The 20,735-nt window shown below is 44.1% G+C and overlaps 1 protein-coding gene and 1 pseudogene across 2 annotated transcripts in view; both read right to left on the bottom strand.

Moving 5' to 3' along the window:
* Positions 1-20,735, bottom strand: part of LOC148474908 (uncharacterized) — an 89,206-nt pseudogene that overhangs the window by 10,173 nt on the left and 58,298 nt on the right. The gene's annotated exons all lie outside the window — the stretch shown is intronic.
* On the bottom strand, positions 172-19,748 carry LOC148474909 (uncharacterized). The gene is made up of 6 exons (XM_088458017.1): positions 19,679-19,748; positions 1,814-1,968; positions 1,142-1,333; positions 937-1,015; positions 722-819; positions 172-578 (listed from the first exon to the last, which is right to left on the bottom strand). The coding sequence occupies exons 2-6, from the start codon at positions 1,931-1,933 to the stop codon at positions 219-221; spliced, it is 849 nt and encodes a 282-aa protein (XP_088314143.1). The 5' UTR covers positions 1,934-1,968; positions 19,679-19,748; the 3' UTR covers positions 172-218.

Genomic DNA, 20,735 nt, shown 5'->3' with positions numbered 1-20,735 from the left:
ACGTGGAGTTCGGATTTTTCCCTCCAAAAAAACGGAACTCAGAACGAGGCAAAACGTCATCTTACATGGACGAACATCATCATTCCTGGACAAAAGACAAGGAATGATGATGTTCGTCCATGCAAGATGACGTTTTGCCTCGTTCTGAGTTCCGTTTTTTTGGAGGGAAAAATCCGAACTCCACGTGCAAACTCGAACCTATCCGAGCCTGCACATCCCTAATTATCAGTCACATACGTCTCTTCTTCTCCCTCTATATCTTCTGTATTATTATCAGTCACATACGTCTCTTCTTCTCCCTCTATATCTTCTGCCTTATTATCAGTCACATACGTTTCTTCTTCTCCCTCTAGATCTTCTGCCTTATTATCAGTCACATATGTACCTTCTTCTCCCTCTATATCTTCTGCCTTCATATCAGTCACATACGTCTCATCTTCTCCCTCTATATCTTCTGCCTTCATATCAGTCACATACATCTCTTCTTCTCCCTCTATATCTTCTGCCTTCATATCAGTCACATACGTCTCTTCTTCTCCCTCTCTAAGTTCTATTTTAATATTAGTCAGATCTTCAACCTAAATATTCCACAAAGCAATATAAAAAAAAACACAATATAATGTCCGATATCATTAAGATTAAACAGAAGAATATCAGAGCTTCTCTACATATCATCTAGTGAAAGTCACTGGCATTTGGCGAGACCCTAAATCCCATTTACCTGATGCTCCTGTGGGATTCTGCGATTCTCCTCTGTACAATCCTGGAAATAAAGAGGACGGGGACATCTTTTTGGGCTATTTCTGTTACTGGTTCCATCTGTAGGACACACAGTGACTGAGTACATTGTATATATGTGATTATCAGGTGATGTGTGTATATAGGGGGCCCCCATACCTGCTCTCCCCTGTACAATAAATGTCAGTATCCTCTTACCCACTGCTGTGAAGGGCCTGTGATTCTCCATCATCACATCCTTGTACAGACCCCTGTGTTCTTCTATATACTCCCCCTCCTGCATAGAGACATAGACAGTGACATCCTGACACCTTATAGGAACCTGACACACATACAATGATACAGTCATCACCCAGACACATCCCCTGGTGTTACTGTATAATGTCCCATTCCCAGCAGTCACCTCTCCAGTCAGCAGCTGAATGATCTTGTTGGTGAGTTCCAGGATCTTCTGGTCATTGTCTCTCTCATGTATTAGTGAGTGAGGTGGAGGCACCGTGATGGGGCTCGGGGTCCTACTCAGTCCTCCTGACACACATGGACGGTTGCTGGGAGTCTCATGCTCACCAGATATCTTCTTCACTACTGTGTAATCCTGTGTATTGAAAAATACACTATCACGGCATACACTCCCAGATCCCATCACCTCCCCAATCATGTCCGTATTATTACCATAGCTATGTGATGTCACAGTAACTCTCCCAGATCCTTTCACCTCCCCAGTCATATCCCTGTATTATTACTATAGCTATAAGTGATGTCACAGTGACTCTCCCAGATCCCCTCACCTCCACAGTCATGTCCCTGTATTTTACTATAGATATAAATTGTCACTGTGACACTCCCAGATCCCCTCACCTCCCCAGTCATGTCCCTGTATTATTACTATAGATATAAGTGATGTTACTGTGACACTCCCAGTCCCTCTCACCTCCCTAGTCATGTCCCTGTATTATTACTATAGATATAAGTGATGTCACTGTAACACTCCCAGATCCCCTCACCTCCCCAGTCATGTCCCTATATTATTACGATATGAAAGTGATGTCACTGTGACACTACCAGACCCTCTCACCTCCCCAGTCAGCAGGCAGATAATCTTCAGGGCGAGGTTTAATATCCTATCAGTCATGTGACTCCTATTCGTGTCCATTCTCAGAGAATCAGTGTCACATTTCATCCTCACGCCTGACATATAGTAAAGACTTTGGTTCCTCAAAGCTCAGTTGTCTAGGAGAAAGTATAATAAATATATGGTAAGGTAGAAGCTTCATGTTGGTCTTGTTTCGAAGCTAAGGAACCATAGTTTTCATAAAAAAAATGTTTTATATTTAAATACTGACTTCTACATTTCAAGGTCACAGGATGTGACCTTTGATCTTGAATATCTAAAAAAGTGTGTTTAATTGTTTTGTACATAATCTCTCTTTGGTATAAGTTTCATTTTGGGAAGCCTTTGGGAACAGGAGTAAAAAAATTACTAAGTATGGCAGTTGAACCCTTCTTGCACTAACCATGCAACTGGAGAGTTCAGACTTGTCTCGAAGTGTCTCTTGCTGTCTGGTGCAGCTTCTGCTAGTGATTGGGGATGGCCAAAGGTGGGGTGTCCATCGATGGTTACTATTGATGGGTCCATCAGTGATTACCATTGATTTTGAACCATGGATGGTTTGCACCCCTCGATGGCCACCGCTGCTGGGGGAAGAGCAGGATGCGGGACATTAAAAAGCTGGGGTGGAGCTTAGCGAGCGCCAGGGAGTGGGGTTAAGCTCCATCCAGGAAAAAAAAAACAGCAACCATCTCTCCCACGTGTCCATCGATGGCTAAGGCTCTGAATCCTTGATAGTCTATGGCCATCCCTACTAGTGATACAGGTTATCTAATATAATTTATCAGTGAATAGTAGTAGTTTGATCAAGAGTGTGACAAATGGATAAGTACATTAGTGCTGCAACCCATTTGATATTAAAGGACACAGCAGCGGTAGAAAACAAATAAGGAAGGTGCTACCATGGATGACAAATACTGCCATGTCAATAGTGATCAAATGATTTGCGATAACCTTCGAAAATTTTGTAAAAGGGATTCTTTAACTGTTGAGGAAGGATCAAGCACATGATATTGATGACACAGAAGTGGAAGCAACCAGGATGAATCATGAAAGGGTGTAAACTATGGATGGTTCACCATAGTTTGTGTGCCATTGATGGTTACCACCGATAATAACCATCGATGGACACCCCACCAATGCCCATCCCTAATCACTAGTTCTCAACCCGACTGAGAAGGACACAAGACAAGTCTGAACTTGCCAGTTGCATGGTTAGTGCAAAAAGTGTTCACTGCCGTACCTAATATTGTTTTTTTTTACTCCTGTTCCCAAAGGCATCCCAAAATGAAACTTATACCAAAGAGACATTGGCCCTTATTCAGAGCCGCTCGCTAGCGGCAGTACGCTCGTTCCGAGCGATGTTCGCACATCTGCGCATGCGTACGGTTTTTAGTACGCATGCGCGAACCAGTCAGTGCGGCCGAAAATCGGTTGTACGCTATATAGCGAGTGCCTGCTATTTTGAGTGACAGAATGAGGCGTCTGTGGGTGGTAACAGAGGAAGGTGCTTGAAAACGGGGGAGTGGAATTCGAACGCAGGCGTGCTTAAAGGTCAAAACGGGCGTTTTAAGGGAGTGCATAATTAATACAGCAGCGTCATTGACCACGTCACTTGGTTTTTTTTAACTCAGAACTGCTCGCAAAATAGCGGTTGAAAAAAACCAACCACAAGAATAGCGAGCAGTTCATACGCTGTACGTAAATAGCGGACATGACGTATGGTGCGAACGGCCAAGGGGCGTTTTTATCAAATAAACGAGCGTATGTTTTGCTCGCTCGTTCAGACTTAGAGGTGTGAACAGACTGCAATGTGCGAACGGATCATTTGAATAGCCACCCCTTGTTTTTGAACGAACGACCGCAAATAGCGAACGGCTCTGAATGAGGGCCATTGTATTTAGCTGTATAACACACCTGATGTACAAAAAAATTAAACATACCCTTTTTTGTTTTAGATATTCAAGTTCAAAGGTTACATTATGTGACCTTGAAATGTAGAAGTCAATATTTAAATATAAAACATTTTGGAATGACCCTATTGCTAAAGGTGACACCAGCACAACTCACTGCCAGGAGTCTAGGACCTCTGATATACATTTGCTCCAATTAAGATCAGTCATAAATTGGGGAGATGGGTGATACTTTAGTCTCTATATTGATATATTCTAAAACTGTTGAAGTATTTTCAATCCTGACAATTACATAAAATAATAATAATACACCAAAGGCTGCTTTTCCTGTATAGTAATAAAAACAAGGCACCACAGGCTAATTTAAACTTGAGATTAACATTTTATATATTAATTCTTATCTTCTTCTTAGAGGCCCAGTGGTCTCAATTGCTGTGTCACGGACACAAATAATTTTTTATAAGTCCCCAGATACAGCTTAATTGCTTTGTGGATGCTAATGATGTTTTTAACAGCTCCCAGATACTGGCCTCAATTACGGGCTACACAGAATGCTCCCATTACAAAACACATGAGAGAGTGGAGTCTGCCAGAGGACCGCTCTCTTCAAATTGCACAGACAACTGTTCACGCCAGACAGCATGCCCTTGCTTTTATTCAGGGTGAAAGCTCTCTGCCATCCAGCCTGACGCTGCCCTGCACTGTGACGCTGCAGAAATTCAGCTGCTTTAACATCACAGGGCCTTCTTTCATCCCCCACATCCGGCGTCAGTACACACAGTGGGCAGTAGCTGAACATCTTTCTGGCAACTAGGAGGTGTTGGAGGGGAAAGTGCCGTCTCGAGTGAGTTCCAGGCAGCAGGGTATTTTTGTCGAGTGGACCACCCAAAAAGAAACAGCCTGGGAAGAACACTGCCCTGTATAATAGGACACCACAGGCCGCTCCCCCTGTATTATAATAATAGGACACCACAGGCTGCTCCCCCTGTATTATAATAATAGGACACCACAGGCTGCTATCCCTGTATAATAATAATAATATTAACAACAGGACAACACAGGCTGCCTCCCCTGTATAATAATAATAACAACAGGACAACACAGACTGCTCCCCCTGTATAATAATAACAACAGGACACCACAGGCCGCTCCCCCTGTATAATAATAACAGGACACCATAGGCTGCTCCCTCTGTATAATAATAACAACAACAACAACAACAGGACACCACAGGCTGCTCCCCCTATATAATAATAATAATAATAATAATAATAATAATAAAACACCACAGGCTGCTCCCTCTGTATTATAATAATAATAATAATAACAATAACAGGACACCACAGGCTGCTCCCCCTGTATAATAATAATAATAACCACAGGACACCATAGGTTGCTCCCCCTGTATAATATTAATAATAACCACAGGCTGCTCCCTCTGTATAATAATAATAACCACAAGACACCATAGGCTGCTCCCCCTGTATAATATTAATAACAACAACAACAGGACACCACAGGCTGCTCCCCCTGTATAATAATAATAATAACCACAGGACACCACAGGCTGCTCCCCCTGTATAATAATAATAATAACCACAGGCTGCTCCCTCTGTATAATAATAATAACCACAAGACACCATAGGCTGCTCCCCCTGTATAATATTAATAATAACCACAGGACACCACAGGCTGCTCCCCCTGTATAATAATATTAACCACAGGACACCATAGGCTGCTCCCCCTGTATAAAAATAATCATACAGATTATTACCAGCTCACAGACACAGCGATGTCTCCTCACTGCTCAGTGCTTACCCTGATGTTGATAGAGAATAAATCCCTTTCTGGTTCTTGGAACGGACTGGAAGTCAGGTGGAGCGCACATAGCGGAAGTCCTGTGTGTATCCTAATCCGTGTGAGAGGAAGCAGTGAGGGCTGAGTTCCTCCATAGACACATGATGTCCTGTATGTCACTGAGGCATTATTATACAGTGTTACTATTAGTGCTGCCTATTACCACACAGGGGGAGAGTGGTGACTACAGGCTGGTGTTTCTATGGGGGTATTACTGCCACATAGTATAGCACCTCCACATAGATTAGCCCTATAAAATTCCTCCCTACATAATATAGACCTGCATAGTATAGCTCCCCCTTTGTATAGCCCCCTACATAGTATAGCTCTCTTCATAGTATAGCTCCCTATATAGTACTATAGATCCCCACATAGTATAGCTTCCCACATTGTATAGTCCCCCACAAAGTATAGCCCTCTACATAGTATAGCTTCCCACATTGTACAACCCCCTACATAGTATAGATCCCCCATAATATAGCATCCCACATAGTATATACCCCTACATAGTATAGCTGCCCACATATTATTGCACCCCACATAGTATAGCTCCCTACATAGTATAGCCCCACATAGTATAGCTCCCCACATTGTATAGCCCCCTACATAGTATAGCTTCCTACATAGTATAGATCCCCCATAATATAGCACCATACATAATGACATCCCATGTAATATAGCACTCCACATTACATATAGAACACCTCATATTATAGTTCCCTACAAAATATAGCACCCCATAAAATAAAGCACTCCGCATAATATAGCTCCCCACATAATATAGCACTCTATATAAAATAGCACCCACATAATATAGGTCCCAATAGAAATATATATATATACACATTATATATTATATATACACACACACACACACACAAGCCCAGAGATAAGATAGTTGTTGATGCCCCCCTCCCCTTCAGCTCACATATACTATCAACACTTATGGGTATATTTACTTAAGTGAGAGTTTTTAGAAGTGGAGATGTTGCCCAAAGCAACCAATCAGATTCTACTTAACATTTAACTAGCACCTTCTAGAAGATAATAGCTAGAGGCTGATTGGTTGCTATGGGCAACAGCTCCACTTCTAAAAACTCACACTTAAGTAAATTTACAGCTTAAATCCCAGCAGCACTCACATACACTCCCCTAAACCACTATCAACACCGCAGCAGGACCCAGTCATACACTCTTCTCCCACTGCGTTCACTTCCAATAGCCCAGCAGCACCCAGACACCCCCTCTTTCCTCCACATTCACTTCCAACACTCCAGCAGCACTCAGACACACGCTCTCCTCCCCCTACATTCACTGCCAGCAAACTAGCAGCACCAGACTCTTACTCTCCCCCAGGGCTATTTTTTCTCGAAATATAGGTTCAGGAACTGGGGGTGGATATATATATATATATATATATATATTATATATACACACACACACACACACACACATACATACATACAGTGCATCCCAAAAGCATTTACAATGCTTCACTTTTTCCGCATTTTTTTATGTTACTGCCTTATTCCAAAATGGAATAAATTCATATTTGTCCTCAAAATTCTACACACAATACCACATAATGACAACGTGGAAAATTTTTTTTTTTTTGATTTTTGCAAATGTAATAAAAAAAATAAAAACACTAAGAAATCACATGTACATAAGTATTCACGGCCTTTGCCATGAAGCTCAAAATTGAGCTCAGGTGCATCCTGTTTCCCCTGATCATCCTTGAGATGTTCCTACAGCTTAATTGGAGTCCACCTGTGGTAAATTCAGTTGATTGGACATGATTTTGAAAGGCATACACCTGTCTATATAAGGTCCCACACTTGACAGTGCATGTCAGAGCACAAACCAAGCATGTAGCCAAAGGAATTGCCTGTAGACCTCCGAGACAGGATTGTCTCAAGGCACAAATCTGGGGAAGGGTACAGAAATATATCTGCTTTGAAGGTCCCAATGAGCACAGTGGACTCCATCATCCGTAAATGGAAGAAGTTCGGAACCACCAGGACTCTTCCTAGAGTTGGCCGGCTGTCTAAACTGAGCGATCGGGGAAGAAGGGCCCTAGTCATGGAGGTGACAAAGAACCCGATGATCACTCTGTCAGAGCTACAGCATTCCTCTGTGGAGAGAGGAGAACCTTCCTGAAGGATAACCATCTCTGCAGCAATCCACCAATCAGGCCTGTATGGCAGAGTTACCAGACGGAAGACACTCCTTAGTAAAAAGCACATGGCAGCCCGCTTGGAGTTTGCCAAAATGCAAGCACTCTCTGGTCTGATGAGACAAAGATTGAACTCCTAGGCGTGAATGCCAGGCTTTATGTTTGGAGCAAACCAGGCACCGCTCATCACCAGGCCAATACCATCCCTACAGTGAAGCATGGTGGTGGCAGCATCATGCTGTGGGATGTTTTTCAGCGGCAGGAACCGGGAGACTAGTCAGGGTAGAGGGAAAGATGAATGCAGCAATGTACAGAGACATCCTGGATGAAAACCTGCTCCAGAGCGCTCCTGACCTCAGACTGGGGCGACGGTTCATCTTTCAGCAGGACAACGACCCTAAGCACACAGCAAAGATATCAAAGGAGTGGCTTCAGGACAACTCTGTGAATGTCTTTGAGTGGCCCAGCCAGAGCCCAGACTTGAATCTGATTGAACATCTCTGGAGAGATGTGAAAAAGGCTGTGCACCGACGCTTCCCATCCAACCTGATGGAGCTTGAGAGGTGCTGCAAAGAGGAATGGGCGAAACTGCCCAAAGATAGGTGTGCCAAGTTGTGGCATCATATTCAAAAAGATTTGAGGCTGTAATTGCTGCCAAAGGTGCATCAACAAAGTATTGAGCAAAGGCTGTGTTTATGAACATGTGATTTCTTAGAAAAAAAATAAATTTATTCCATTTTGGAATAAGGCTGTAACATAACAAAATGTGGAAAAAGTGAAGCGTGAATACTTTCCGGATGCACTATATATATATATATATATATATATATATATTAGCATGTAGACGGGCACTCGATATATGGGTAAGTCGCTGGGGTGCCTGCCTAAAGATTGATATATGGCATGTCTCCTGCTCCGTGGAACAAAAATAGGCAGCACTCATCCGGACTTGGCAGTGAGTGGTTTTAATCCAACATGAACCGACGGATAGAAACACCCTTTTGGTTTCTAACAGCTTTCATCCGCCAGCACTCAAAAATGGTCTTGCCAAGTCCCAGATGATGAGAGTGGCTAGGACCACCAACACCTCCACCCAGATGGAGATTGAAATAGACAAAATTATTCAGAAGTTTCAAGCCATGGGATATAACAAGGGTACACTTTTAAAACACAAGCAGGAGGTACTAATGATGACTAGAGATCAATTGCTATATCCAACAGCAAAATCCACCAAGAGGGACAGCATCCCATTTGTTACTGAGTTTACCCTCAGCAGTCCTGTGGTTTCCAAAGCTGCGAAAGCTCTATGGCCGATAGTGCGCACGGACAAAGATCTCGTCTCATTATCTACAACTTCTCCTCTCATCAGTTATAAGAGAGGTAGAAACCTTAAGGACATTTTGGTGAAAGCAGACATAACCTCACACTCCCTGACGTCCACTCAAAGTGGTACTATATACAAAAAACCTGGTTGTTAATAGTTGCGCCTCTTGTGTCACGTGTAGCTATATGGTACCCTCTACTTGTTTTTGTCACCCTCACACTGGGAAGAAGTATTATATACAGCACGTCTTAACCTGCACGTCTAGATATGTAATATATCTACTCACATGCCCTTGTGGCTTGAACTACGTAGGTCAAAATACTCGTATGTTCCAAGAGAGAATGGCCATTCATCGCTCATCAATCAAATTGGCCATACAGGGTAGAGACTCTGACCAACCGGTGGCTCGCCATTTTAAATTAGCCGGCCACCCACTTACAAGTTTACGATATAAGATCATAGATCACGTTGCTCCTTTATTACTAGGAGGTGATCGAGCTAAACTACTGTTGCGGCTGGAAACCAAATGGATTACTTTACTGGACACAGTACACCCGCGTGGACTTAAGGAGAAGATATCCTGGGCATCATGTGTATAAAAACATCGTACATCTTATACTGTTGCCTTCTTCTGTTGACAATAATCAATAATTTATAGCATAATTTAATGCTCTGATACCATTATTGGGACTGCTTATGAGTTAATTCGGTCCTGTGTTTGCCAGTTAATGACTTATATGTTTTATATAGAACAGTAGCCCTGAAGGGGGATTCTTTACATATATTTAGCATCACTGTATAACATCTGTTCCATCTATCTATTTTTACACCATATGCTATTATCTACTCACGTACTTAACATTATTTTTAGTATGTTTATGCATCCATTCACTTTTAATTATTTCACTTTGTCCCCCGGCGCTACCCTCCGTGCGTAGTGTGAGCCGCCCACATTGCGGGACTGTATTTGACAGTTTCCATGGAGACAGCTTTGGCACTGCCTCCCTCTCCTGTCTACACGACGCCGCTTGATGACGTCACACAATGAGCGACACCCGCCGCACGGAGGCGCGCTGCTGGACCAGAGACCTCATTTGTTGATCACTAGATTTAAGGTAAGCACTTACTTATCTCTTGTTATTCACACCTTGATAAAAAGGCCGTTGGGGCCTTGAAACGTCGGTTCATGTTGGATTAAAACCACTCACTTGTTTTACCAAGTCCGGATGAGTGCCGCCTATTTTTGTTCCACGGAGCAGGAGACATGCCATATATATATATATATATATAATATATATATATATATTATATACACACATATGCTCAGCGCTCGCAACCGGGTCAATGGTGGCCCACAGCGCATGCGCACGACGGAGCCGGCTCCGTCGTGCGCATGCGCGAGACCCGGCTAGCGGCGGGCAATCCGTCGCTCCGGGTCTCGCACCAAAGGGGGCGAGCTGTCGATGTTGAGTGACAGCTCGCCCCCTTTTGGTGGGCGGGCCGGGGGAGGGGGGGTGGCTGTCCAAACAGAGGCGTTCCCGAGGGAACGCTTGCCGTTTGGGGGCGGCCTCACTGATCAGTGGAGAGCTTCCGGCTCTGTTAGAGCCGAAAGCTCTCTGGGGCTTGCGATGAACGAGACCCTACCACAAGGGTCTCATCGCAAGCCCGATGGTCGCGATGGTCTTGACTATTGCGACCATCATCATGGCCGCTTGCTATAGCTGTGGGTGGTCACCCACAGCTAAGCGAGCGGCCAGGAGGCCGCTCCAAAAATTAAAAAAAAAAACGCCCTGATTCAGAGCGAGCGCTCTTTTAGAGCGTCCGGCTCTGAATCAGGCCCATAGTTAATAAGAGGATCAGGAATTGAGTTCCTGCTGAAAAATAGCCCTTCTCTCTCTACTGCACTCACTGACAACACTACAGCAACACCCAGACACACACTCTTCTCCCCCCCTGCATTTACTACTAACAACCTAGCAGCACCCAGACACACCCTCCCCCACCTGCATTCACTGCAAACGTCCCAGCAGCACCCAGACCCCACCTGCATTCATTACTAACAACCGCAAAACACCCAGACACTCTGCCCCCACTGCCAACACCCCAGCAGCATCCATACACACTCTCCACCTTTGCATTTAGGGCCTGAGTCAGGCCCGCTCGCACAAGCTGGCGATTGTCTCCTGTCTGCGCATGCGCGAGCCAGTCTGCGCGATCGCTCGGAATAAACAGACGGCCCGCTACTTTGAGTGAAAGTGACGTTTGAGGGTAGTGACACAGGAAGGTGCTTGTAAACGGGGGAGTGGTGTTGCGAACGCAGGCGTGTCTGAGCATCAAAACGGCGTTTAATGGCCGTCCATAATTACTAAGACATAGAGGGCGTCCTTAAGCCAGGCCGTGCGATCGCGGGATTTGCATACTCGGACCCTTTCGCTGTGTGCGAACGCAGCCTATCAAACGGGTCTGAATCAGGCCCTTAGTGTGAACACCCCAGCAGCACCCAGACACCTCCCCCACTACATTCACTGCCCACACCCCAGCAGAACTCAGACACACCCTCTACCCATGTATTCATTACTATCACCCCAGCACATGCTCTCTCTCCTTGAATTTACTACAAATACCAAATCAGCACCAAAACCCCCCTTATTCACTGCCAGCAACCAGACATGCAACCTCCTCCCTGCATTCACTGTCAACACCCCAGCAGCACCCCAGACACACTCTCTCCCCCTGCATGTGCTACCAACACCGAAGCAGCACCCAGACAGACACCATTCCCCCTGCATTCATTGCCAACACTCCAACAGCACCCAGGCACACACTCTATTCCCCCTGCATTTACTTCCAAAACTACAGCAGCACCCAGACACATATTATCCCCCTACATTTACTGCCAACACCCCATCAGCACCCAGACACACACTCTTCACCCTGTAATCACTACTAACACATTAGCAGCAGCCAGACACACTCTCTCTCTCTCCCTTTGCATTTACTGACAACACCACAGCAGCACCTATATAAACACTTTCTCTCCCCCTACATTCACTGCCAACACCCCAGCAGCAGGACCCAGACACACACACTCCTACCCAAATCAACTACCAACACCCCAGCACACAAACACTACATGTGTGTTGATCAGGGTCTTCTATTCTTTCTATTCACTGCGCCCACAGCAAAAGTAGAGGCAGCAGGTCCAGCGTGAGGGGGTAGATCCAACAAAGGAAGGAAGGGCCATGCACTCTAGCCTCAGCCCTGCCCCTTTTATGTACATTGGTGCAGTGTCCTTGCTGGAGATCTGTCCCTAGAGATCGGGCCATGGGAGAGGAAAATCAGTGGCACATTCTCCCTGGGCTCCCTGTTTTTCCAGCCTTGGCATAAAGCAGAACCTGGAGCAATGGAAGAGGTCAGTGTGCCCCCTCCAGCGCTGGCTACCGCATTCCGTTGACTCCTGTATTTACGCCCCAGGCACTTCACATATTGCCCATCACATAGTATAGCACCACAAATAATATGGCACTCACACAAAATAGCATCTACACCTGGGTGGAAAAACCACAGGAGCAGCTGATGCTTGGCACCGAAAACCAAAAACACACACTGACAGGCGCTAATAAAGTTAAATATTTTTTATAAAAATGGAGAATGATCGAATATATATATATATATATATATATATATATACACACACACACACACACGATTAAAAACACATGATAACTATGATAAATGAAAAAATAATAAAAATAAAAAATTATGTTGATATAGGATAAACATAAAATAAGCATAAAATTAAAGCATAAGGAAACAACTAAGAATTAATTGTAACAATATACACAATTTTGCCCTTCTCAAAATTATCTCTAAATCATATAGTAGATATATTAAATATAAGCACCAATACTTCAGCACTGAGCAATATTCCAGTAGCTAATTTACCATATACTGTTATAGCGTTCCCGCTAGGCTGTTTTAGCGGGGCGCCCTGCCCTCCTTCTGGAGGGCAAAAAGCACCCTGCCCTCCAGAAGGAGGGCAAAAAGCGCCCTGCCCTCACAGCCTGCGGGTGCCGTCTTCACCCGCGGGTCGCAGTGTCCCGCGGGTGAAGAAATGTGCGGTGGCCCGTTCACCGCCGGAGAATAGACGCCGGGCGCATGTGCCTGGCATCTATTCTCCCTATCTGCAGCGCTTGGGGGCTGCCCGGCGTGTCCGTAAGTGCAGGGCACGCCCCACAGTATGACGAAAAGGGGACGCGTCTTATAGACACATAGTTGCCCTCTCTAGCTCCGGCGCCCTGCCTGCCGCCGGAGCTAGAGTGAACACTACTGTTAGCCACACTTCATTTGAGTAATCCGTGTTTAGGATGGTAACAAGTATCAATTTTCGTTTAGTTCCAAGGAAATAATGTTACTGAAACACAGATATTGATTGCCTCAACATGTGATTTTAACGACACAGTTCTAGCTGTATAAAGAATCTTCTTGTATCCAATTTCATTCACAGAAAGACAAATTAGTCCCCCTTATATATCAGGGTTTGATTTTCAGTATTCCCAAATCATATGGCTATTCTTTAGGTAAGCCACTCCTAATTACGTATAGACTGCAAAGAACCACTCTTCCTACTGTGATTTTTCTCTTAGCTCTGTAGACATGCAGTGTCCATACACCAGTGCGGAAAAATATCCAATACAGTCACCCGTCGGTGATCAGTATACGGTGTGGTTAGCCAGTCCTCAGTTGTAGGCAGCCAGTGGTCCCCTCGCTTGGCTTGCAATCTCACACTTCTCCCTCTACGCGTTTCTCCGCCTTAGAAATATCAGCGGCTTCCTCAGGAGACGGATTGTGTGGTGTTAGTGTTGTTCAGTTTATATCCTTACATCTCTAATTGGCTCAGCTGTTCTTAATTACGAAAGCTGCCACGATATCAGGTATTCGAACGCCTACTGCGTTTCAAGCCTCATTTTTGTGCCACGTTACTACTTTGTTTAGATTTAGATTCAAAACAAAGAACGTCCAACCATTTGGATTTTTTTAGATTTACAAAGGTCCCACATTGGCGCAGTGTATCTTTGCACAACATAATAGAGACCTATATAAGACATGTAACATCAGGTTGTATTAATTATGAAGGTACTGGATGTTAGAGCGATAGTCGGCATGATGCTTATTCAATTTTATAGAACATATTTTCCAAGCTTGAATTTATACTAGATTATTATGGGACATTTAGGTTCATTTTAAGAGTCCCACATATTATAGCACATACCGATATCATCCATTTTGTTTTATTTTTATCTAGCATAATCAGGCTTACACTAAAGACAGTGTCCCACATAATATAGCACTCATCAGCACGATGTACATGTTTTTCCCGTATATTCACCTATCAACTTTCCATAAAAATACTCTCATCACTTATGAGACGTGATATATCTGTTATTAAGCTATCCACATAAGACTCCATCTTGTTACGAGATGGTGTGTTGCTTTAAGTATTCATAGCTTTAAATGTGTAATATTGCACAAAGACTAATTTCTGCTGAGCTATGAGCTGAAGAACCTTGAATGAACATGCAAATAGTGTTATGAACAAGGGGGGTTCTTACCCCCCTAACACTCCCACATGTACAAATAACAATGACTGCTATAGTGAGATATAGGGGGTCATTCAGACCCGGTCGTTAGCACCGATGCGCTCGGACCGGGTCGATGGCCCCCCACAGAGCATGCGCACGACGGCGCCGTCGTGCGCATGCGTGAGACCCGCTACGACCGACAGCGCCGGTCGTAGCGGGTCTCGATCCAAAGGGGGCGAGCTGTCGATGTTGATTGACAGCTCGCCCCGTTTGGAAGGCAGGCCGGGGGGGGGGGGTGGCAGCCCAAACGGAGGCGTTCCCATGGGAACGCCTACCGTTTGGGGGAGGCCCCACTGACATCACTAGTGATGTCAGTGGAGAGCTTCCGGCTCAGAGACGAAAGCTCTCTGGGGCTTACGACAAGGGAGACCTTGACCATCGCGACCATCACCTTAGGCGGTCGTAAGGCTGTGGGTGTTAACCCACAGCCTTACCACTGCAAAGGAGGACATCTTGAAAATTCAAGAGGTCCTCCCCTCATTCAGACCGACCGCACGCTCTGTGCGACCGGCTCTGAATGAGGTCCATAATGTGTGAAAATTCTGATATGTTGCTAATGTGAGAACACTGCTTTATATTATTGTACATCGCGCAAATATAGACAGAGAGAATCTTGAAGCCAAATCTGGTGGTGGTGATTCTGTCTCCAGAGATCTCAGTATTGCAAGGGTCTGACATACACTAATGAACTTGGGCTGGTGATTAATTACAGAAGATTGGTTCCGATCTATCAGACGCTTGCCCTCACAGTGCTCATTTAATTAACATATAATTTCTTTTAATCGTTTTTCTCACCTAATACGAGGAAATATACATAATTGTAATATCTTAAAACTTCTAATATTTAATACCTCCTTAATAATCTACATAAACAAACATCCATAATATCTAAACCTCCTTAGAATTTTAACTATTATTTATAATAATCTACGTAAACAAACATCCATAGTTGTTTCCATCTCTATAGTCAACATATAGCCTGGTAATTAGATTCCTTAAATTAATAACTATATATATATAAAAAAAAAAACATTACTATATAAGAAAACATCTTTTACTTCAACGATAACATATACATAAATAATTAAATGCTATATTTACTCTATTAATACACTTATTTGATGAAGTCAAATATAATTTATCATTATTGAGCTTATTTTTTATCCTATATTCCTTGACCATAATTAAACACTTTGATACAATGTCAACTCTAAAACAATCATTAGATCATTCTTTGGAATATTAGTCTAATATGCTTAGGGCATCTATATCTCCTAGACCTAGTCATAATAACCAGCTACTTATTTACTCTGTAACCTATATTACATGTAAAAACTTTATATAAATATTTAAACACGCCTGTCTATTGACCATTTTAATCATAGACAGGTAGCTTCTAATACACCCTATCCCATACACTACCAATCAAACAATAAGTATGCCCACTTCAATCTACTAGGAGTATCTGCTAAGGAAGATAATCCCTTCTAGTCAACCTTTGATTTCAAATACATAAATAATGGATGTTATTTAGTTCCACGGTATCATTTAGCCCCTGCGGATTCAGAGTTTTTAACCGAAAGATTCAATAGGCTTTACGTTTACACAGAATACCAAACCTATCTCCTCCTCTTCTAGTAGGTTTAATAAAATCTATAGCTTTCACTGTGATCCCTTCTATTCCCCCCTCCCTCGGTAGTTTCCCACATGTCTAGATAAAGTGTGCGTTTTAAATTTATTAATTATGTTCCTTTTATGTTCCATAAGACGAACTTGTAACGTTCTTGTGGTGCGACCCACGTTCTGTAGGCCACATCTACACTCAATCACATATATCAAAAAAGTCAACCTACAGTTCAAAAAAATCTCTAATTTGAAAATTTTCCCCCGAATTAGTGGACTTAAAATCCACTATTTTCTTTTCTGTAAATTTACATGTTACACATGCATCCCTGCCGTATCTATGGAAACCCACTGGTTTGGGGGGGGAGCCAGGTGTTACAAATATCTGGCACCGAAGCCCCTGGGGATATACATTATTGGTTAACATTAATGAACAGCGTATCTGCAGTTAACTCATTGGGCTGGTCTAATACCTGGAATATAAACATCCCTCTGTGCAAACGGGTTGGGTATGAAAACGGGATATTGGTACTTACTGATAAATCCCTTTCTCCGATTCCATAGGGGATACTGGAGGCTAAAGACAGTTGGGTATAGACGGTGCTAAGTGGAGCTGGCACTTTAAATTTTAAGAAGTGTGACTAGCTCCTCCTCCTCTATAACAACATCCAAGCCCCAGTCTAAGGAAACTGTGCCCAAGGGGAGCTGAGAAAAAACAAATGGAAGAGGAGGAGGCGAAGCAAGTACACAGAACATAAGAAAAGGTTGAAATAACAGCAAAACAACCAGAGACATAAAACTGGTCTCTAAGAGTCATAACACAAAATGACCCCAACCCTGGCAGAAAGGAAAAGCGCAGAGTGGGCGTCCAGTGTCCCCTATGGAATCAGAGAAACTGATTTATCGGTAAGTACCAAAATCCTGTTTTCTCCTTCAGTGTGTGCTGGGAGCTGTGTTATTCCCCCTCATTTATCACTGTACAGTCCCCTCCCCCCTATATAATAATACCACATATCAGTGTGTGCTGGGAGGTGTGTTATTCCCCCTCATTTATCACTGTACGGTCCCCTCTCCCCTATATAATAATAATACCACATATCAGTGTGTGCTGGGAGCTGTGTTATTCCCCCTCATATATCACTGTACGGTTCCCTCTCCCCTAAATAATAATAATACCACATATCAGTGTGTTCTGGGAGCTGTGTTATTCCCCCTCATATATCACTGTACAGTCCCCTTCCCCTATATAATAATAATAAGACCACATATCAGTGTGTGCTGGGAGCTGTGTTATTCCCTCTCATATACCACTGTACAGTCCCTTCTCCCCTATATAATAATACCACATATCAGTGTGTGCTGATATGTGGTATTATTACCACATATCAGCATGTTATTCCCCCACATATCATATGTTATTCCCCCACATACATCACTGTACAGTCCCCTCTCCCCTATATAATAATAATACCACATAGTGTGTGCTGGGAGCTGGGGATTAGGTGAAAGCCAGACCGGACTAGATTCCGGAACGCCGGACTGGGACAGTTCCCTGCAGCGACCTCTGCTGCTGAGGAGCTGTCAGCTATATAATGCGCGTCACCGACACCCCGTCCGGGGGGTGTGTCAGTGACAGGCAGGGATCGATCATTACAGTGGCTCCCTGCCGGACCAGATGCCGGGACGCCGAAACGGAACAGCTCTGCTGTAACGCGCTGTCTGTCCAAGGGAGCCGGCTGTAATCTCTCCCTCCCTCCCGGTGACAGGCTGTCACTACACAACCCCCGGACACAGCTACTTAGCAGCAGAGCTGGTCCGTTCCGGCGTTCCAGCATCTGGTCCTGCAGGGAGCCGCTGACAGCTCCCCAGCAGCAGAGGTCGCTGCAGGGAGCTGTCCAAGTCCGGCATTCCGGAATCTTGACCGGTCCGGCTTTCACCGATACCCTGGGAGCTGTGTTATTCCCCCTCATATATCACTGTATAGTCCCCTCTCCCCTATATAATAATAATAATACCACATATCAGTGTGTGCTGGGAGCTGTGTTATTCCCCCATCATGTATCACTGTACGGTCCCCTCTCCCCTATATGATAATAATACCACATATCAGTGTGTGCTGAGAGCTGTGTTATCTCCCTCATATATAACTGTATGGTCCCCTCTCCCCTATATAATAATAATACCACATATCAGTGTGTGCTGGGAGCTGTGTTATTCCCCCTCATAAATCACTGTACGGTCCCCTCTACCCTATATAATAATAATACCACATATGAGTGTGTGCCGGGAGCTGTGATATTCCCCTCATATATCACTGTACAGTCCCCTCTCCCCTATATAATAATAATACCACATATCTGTGTGTGCTGGGAGCTGTGTTATTCCCCCTCATATATCACTGTACAGTCCCCACTCCCCCCTAAATAATAATACCACAGTGTGTGCTGGGAGCTGTGTTATTCCCTCTCATATATCACTGTACAGTCCCCTCTCCCCCAAAATATAATAATAATACCACATATCTGTGTGTGCTGGGAGCTGTGTTATTCCCCCTCATATATCACTGTACAGTCCCCACTCCCCTATATAATAATAATACCACATATCAGTGTGTGCTGGGAGCTGTGTTATTCCCCCTCATATATCACTGTACAGTCCTCTCTCCCCTATATAATAATAATACCACATATCAGTGTGTGCTGGGAGCTGTGTTATTCCCCCTCATATATCACTGTACAGTCCTCTCTCCCCTATATAATAATAATACCACATATCAGTGTGTGCTGGGAGCTGTGTTATTCCCCCTCATATATCACTGTACAGTCCTCTCTCCCCTATATAATAATAATACCACATATCAGTGTGTGCTGGGAGCTGTGTTATTCCCCCTCATATATCACTGTACAGTCCCCGCTCATCTATATAATAATACCACATATGAGTGTGTGCTGGGAGCTGTGTTATTCCTCCTCATATATCACTGTACAGTCCTCTCTCCCCTATATAATAATAATACCACATATCAGTGTGTGCTGGGAGCTGTGTTATTCCCCCTCATATATCACTGTACAGTCCCCGCTCATCTATATAATAATACCACATATGAGTGTGTGCTGGGAGCTGTGTTATTCCTCCTCATATATCACTATACAGTCCCCTCTCCCCTATATAATAATAATACCACATATCAGTGTGTGCTGGGAGCTGTGTTATTCCCCTCATATATCACTGTACAGTCCCCGCTCATCTATATAATAATAATACCACATACATATAATGTACAATAGAACAAGTTACCTCTCTACATGGCTAAATTGGCGGCTACAAGCTGTGGCCCCGCCCCCTTCGTCGCTTCACACGTTAGAGGTAGAGGATATGACGTAAGAACATATCTTTAAAAGAGACTAGAAGAAAATGGCCGCCACTCCTGACTCATGAGGAGACAAATTCTCGGTTCATATTTTAGCTCCAGTGATGTCCGCTCATTTGTCTTTACTGCCGTCCATCATAAGTTTCTACTGCCTGATTGGCTGGCTGCTTGTCCCTTATTGCTCGGCATGACAGGGGGTTAGGAGCGTGGGCGGCCATATAGTCGGGTGGTGGGAGGAGCCGCTATGCAGCCTTAGCATACGATTGGCTGATGTGTCCTGAGTGGGAGGGGCCAGCTTTGTGATGGGTATGATGCTTGGGTTATTATTGTATGAGAGTCAGGACAGGAGACAGACAGTAACCATAGCTACAGAGAGACAGCCAGGGACGCTGAGGAGACCTCTCCCCATAGATCACTGGCTGATGTACACACTGTATATTGACACCCTACCATGACTGAACTCAGCCCTTGTCTGTCTCTGCGTCCTCTCACCCGGAACAGGGTACACAAAGGACTTCCGGTCAGTGCATTTCAACCGACTCGATCCGTACAACTCTTCTACGTCCTCAGCCCGGAAGAAGATTTATTCTCTGTCAACATCCGGGTCAACGCTGATAAAGGAGACATCGCTGTGTTTGGGAGCCGGTAATGATCTGTATGATTATTATTATACAGGGGGAGCAGCCTGTGGTGTCCTGTTATTATTATACAGGGGGAGCAGCCTGTGGTGTCCTGTTATTATTATACAGGGGGAGCAGCCTGTGGTGTACTGTTATTATTATACAGGGGGAGCAGCCTGTGGTGTCCTGTTATTATTATTATTATTATTATACAGGGGGAGCAGCCTGTGGTGTCCTCTTATTATTATACAGGGGGAGCAGCCTGTGGTGTCCTGTTATTGTTATTATTATACAGGGGGAGCAGCCTGTGGTGTCCTGTTATTATTATTATTATTATTATACAGGGGGAGCAGCCTGTGGTATC

The sequence above is a fragment of the Taudactylus pleione genome, unplaced genomic scaffold (assembly GCF_031769625.1).
Source record: "Taudactylus pleione unplaced genomic scaffold, aTauple2 ptg000800l, whole genome shotgun sequence".
NCBI lineage: Eukaryota > Metazoa > Chordata > Amphibia > Anura > Myobatrachidae > Taudactylus > Taudactylus pleione.
This window is presented reverse-complemented; position numbering and strand designations above follow the sequence as displayed.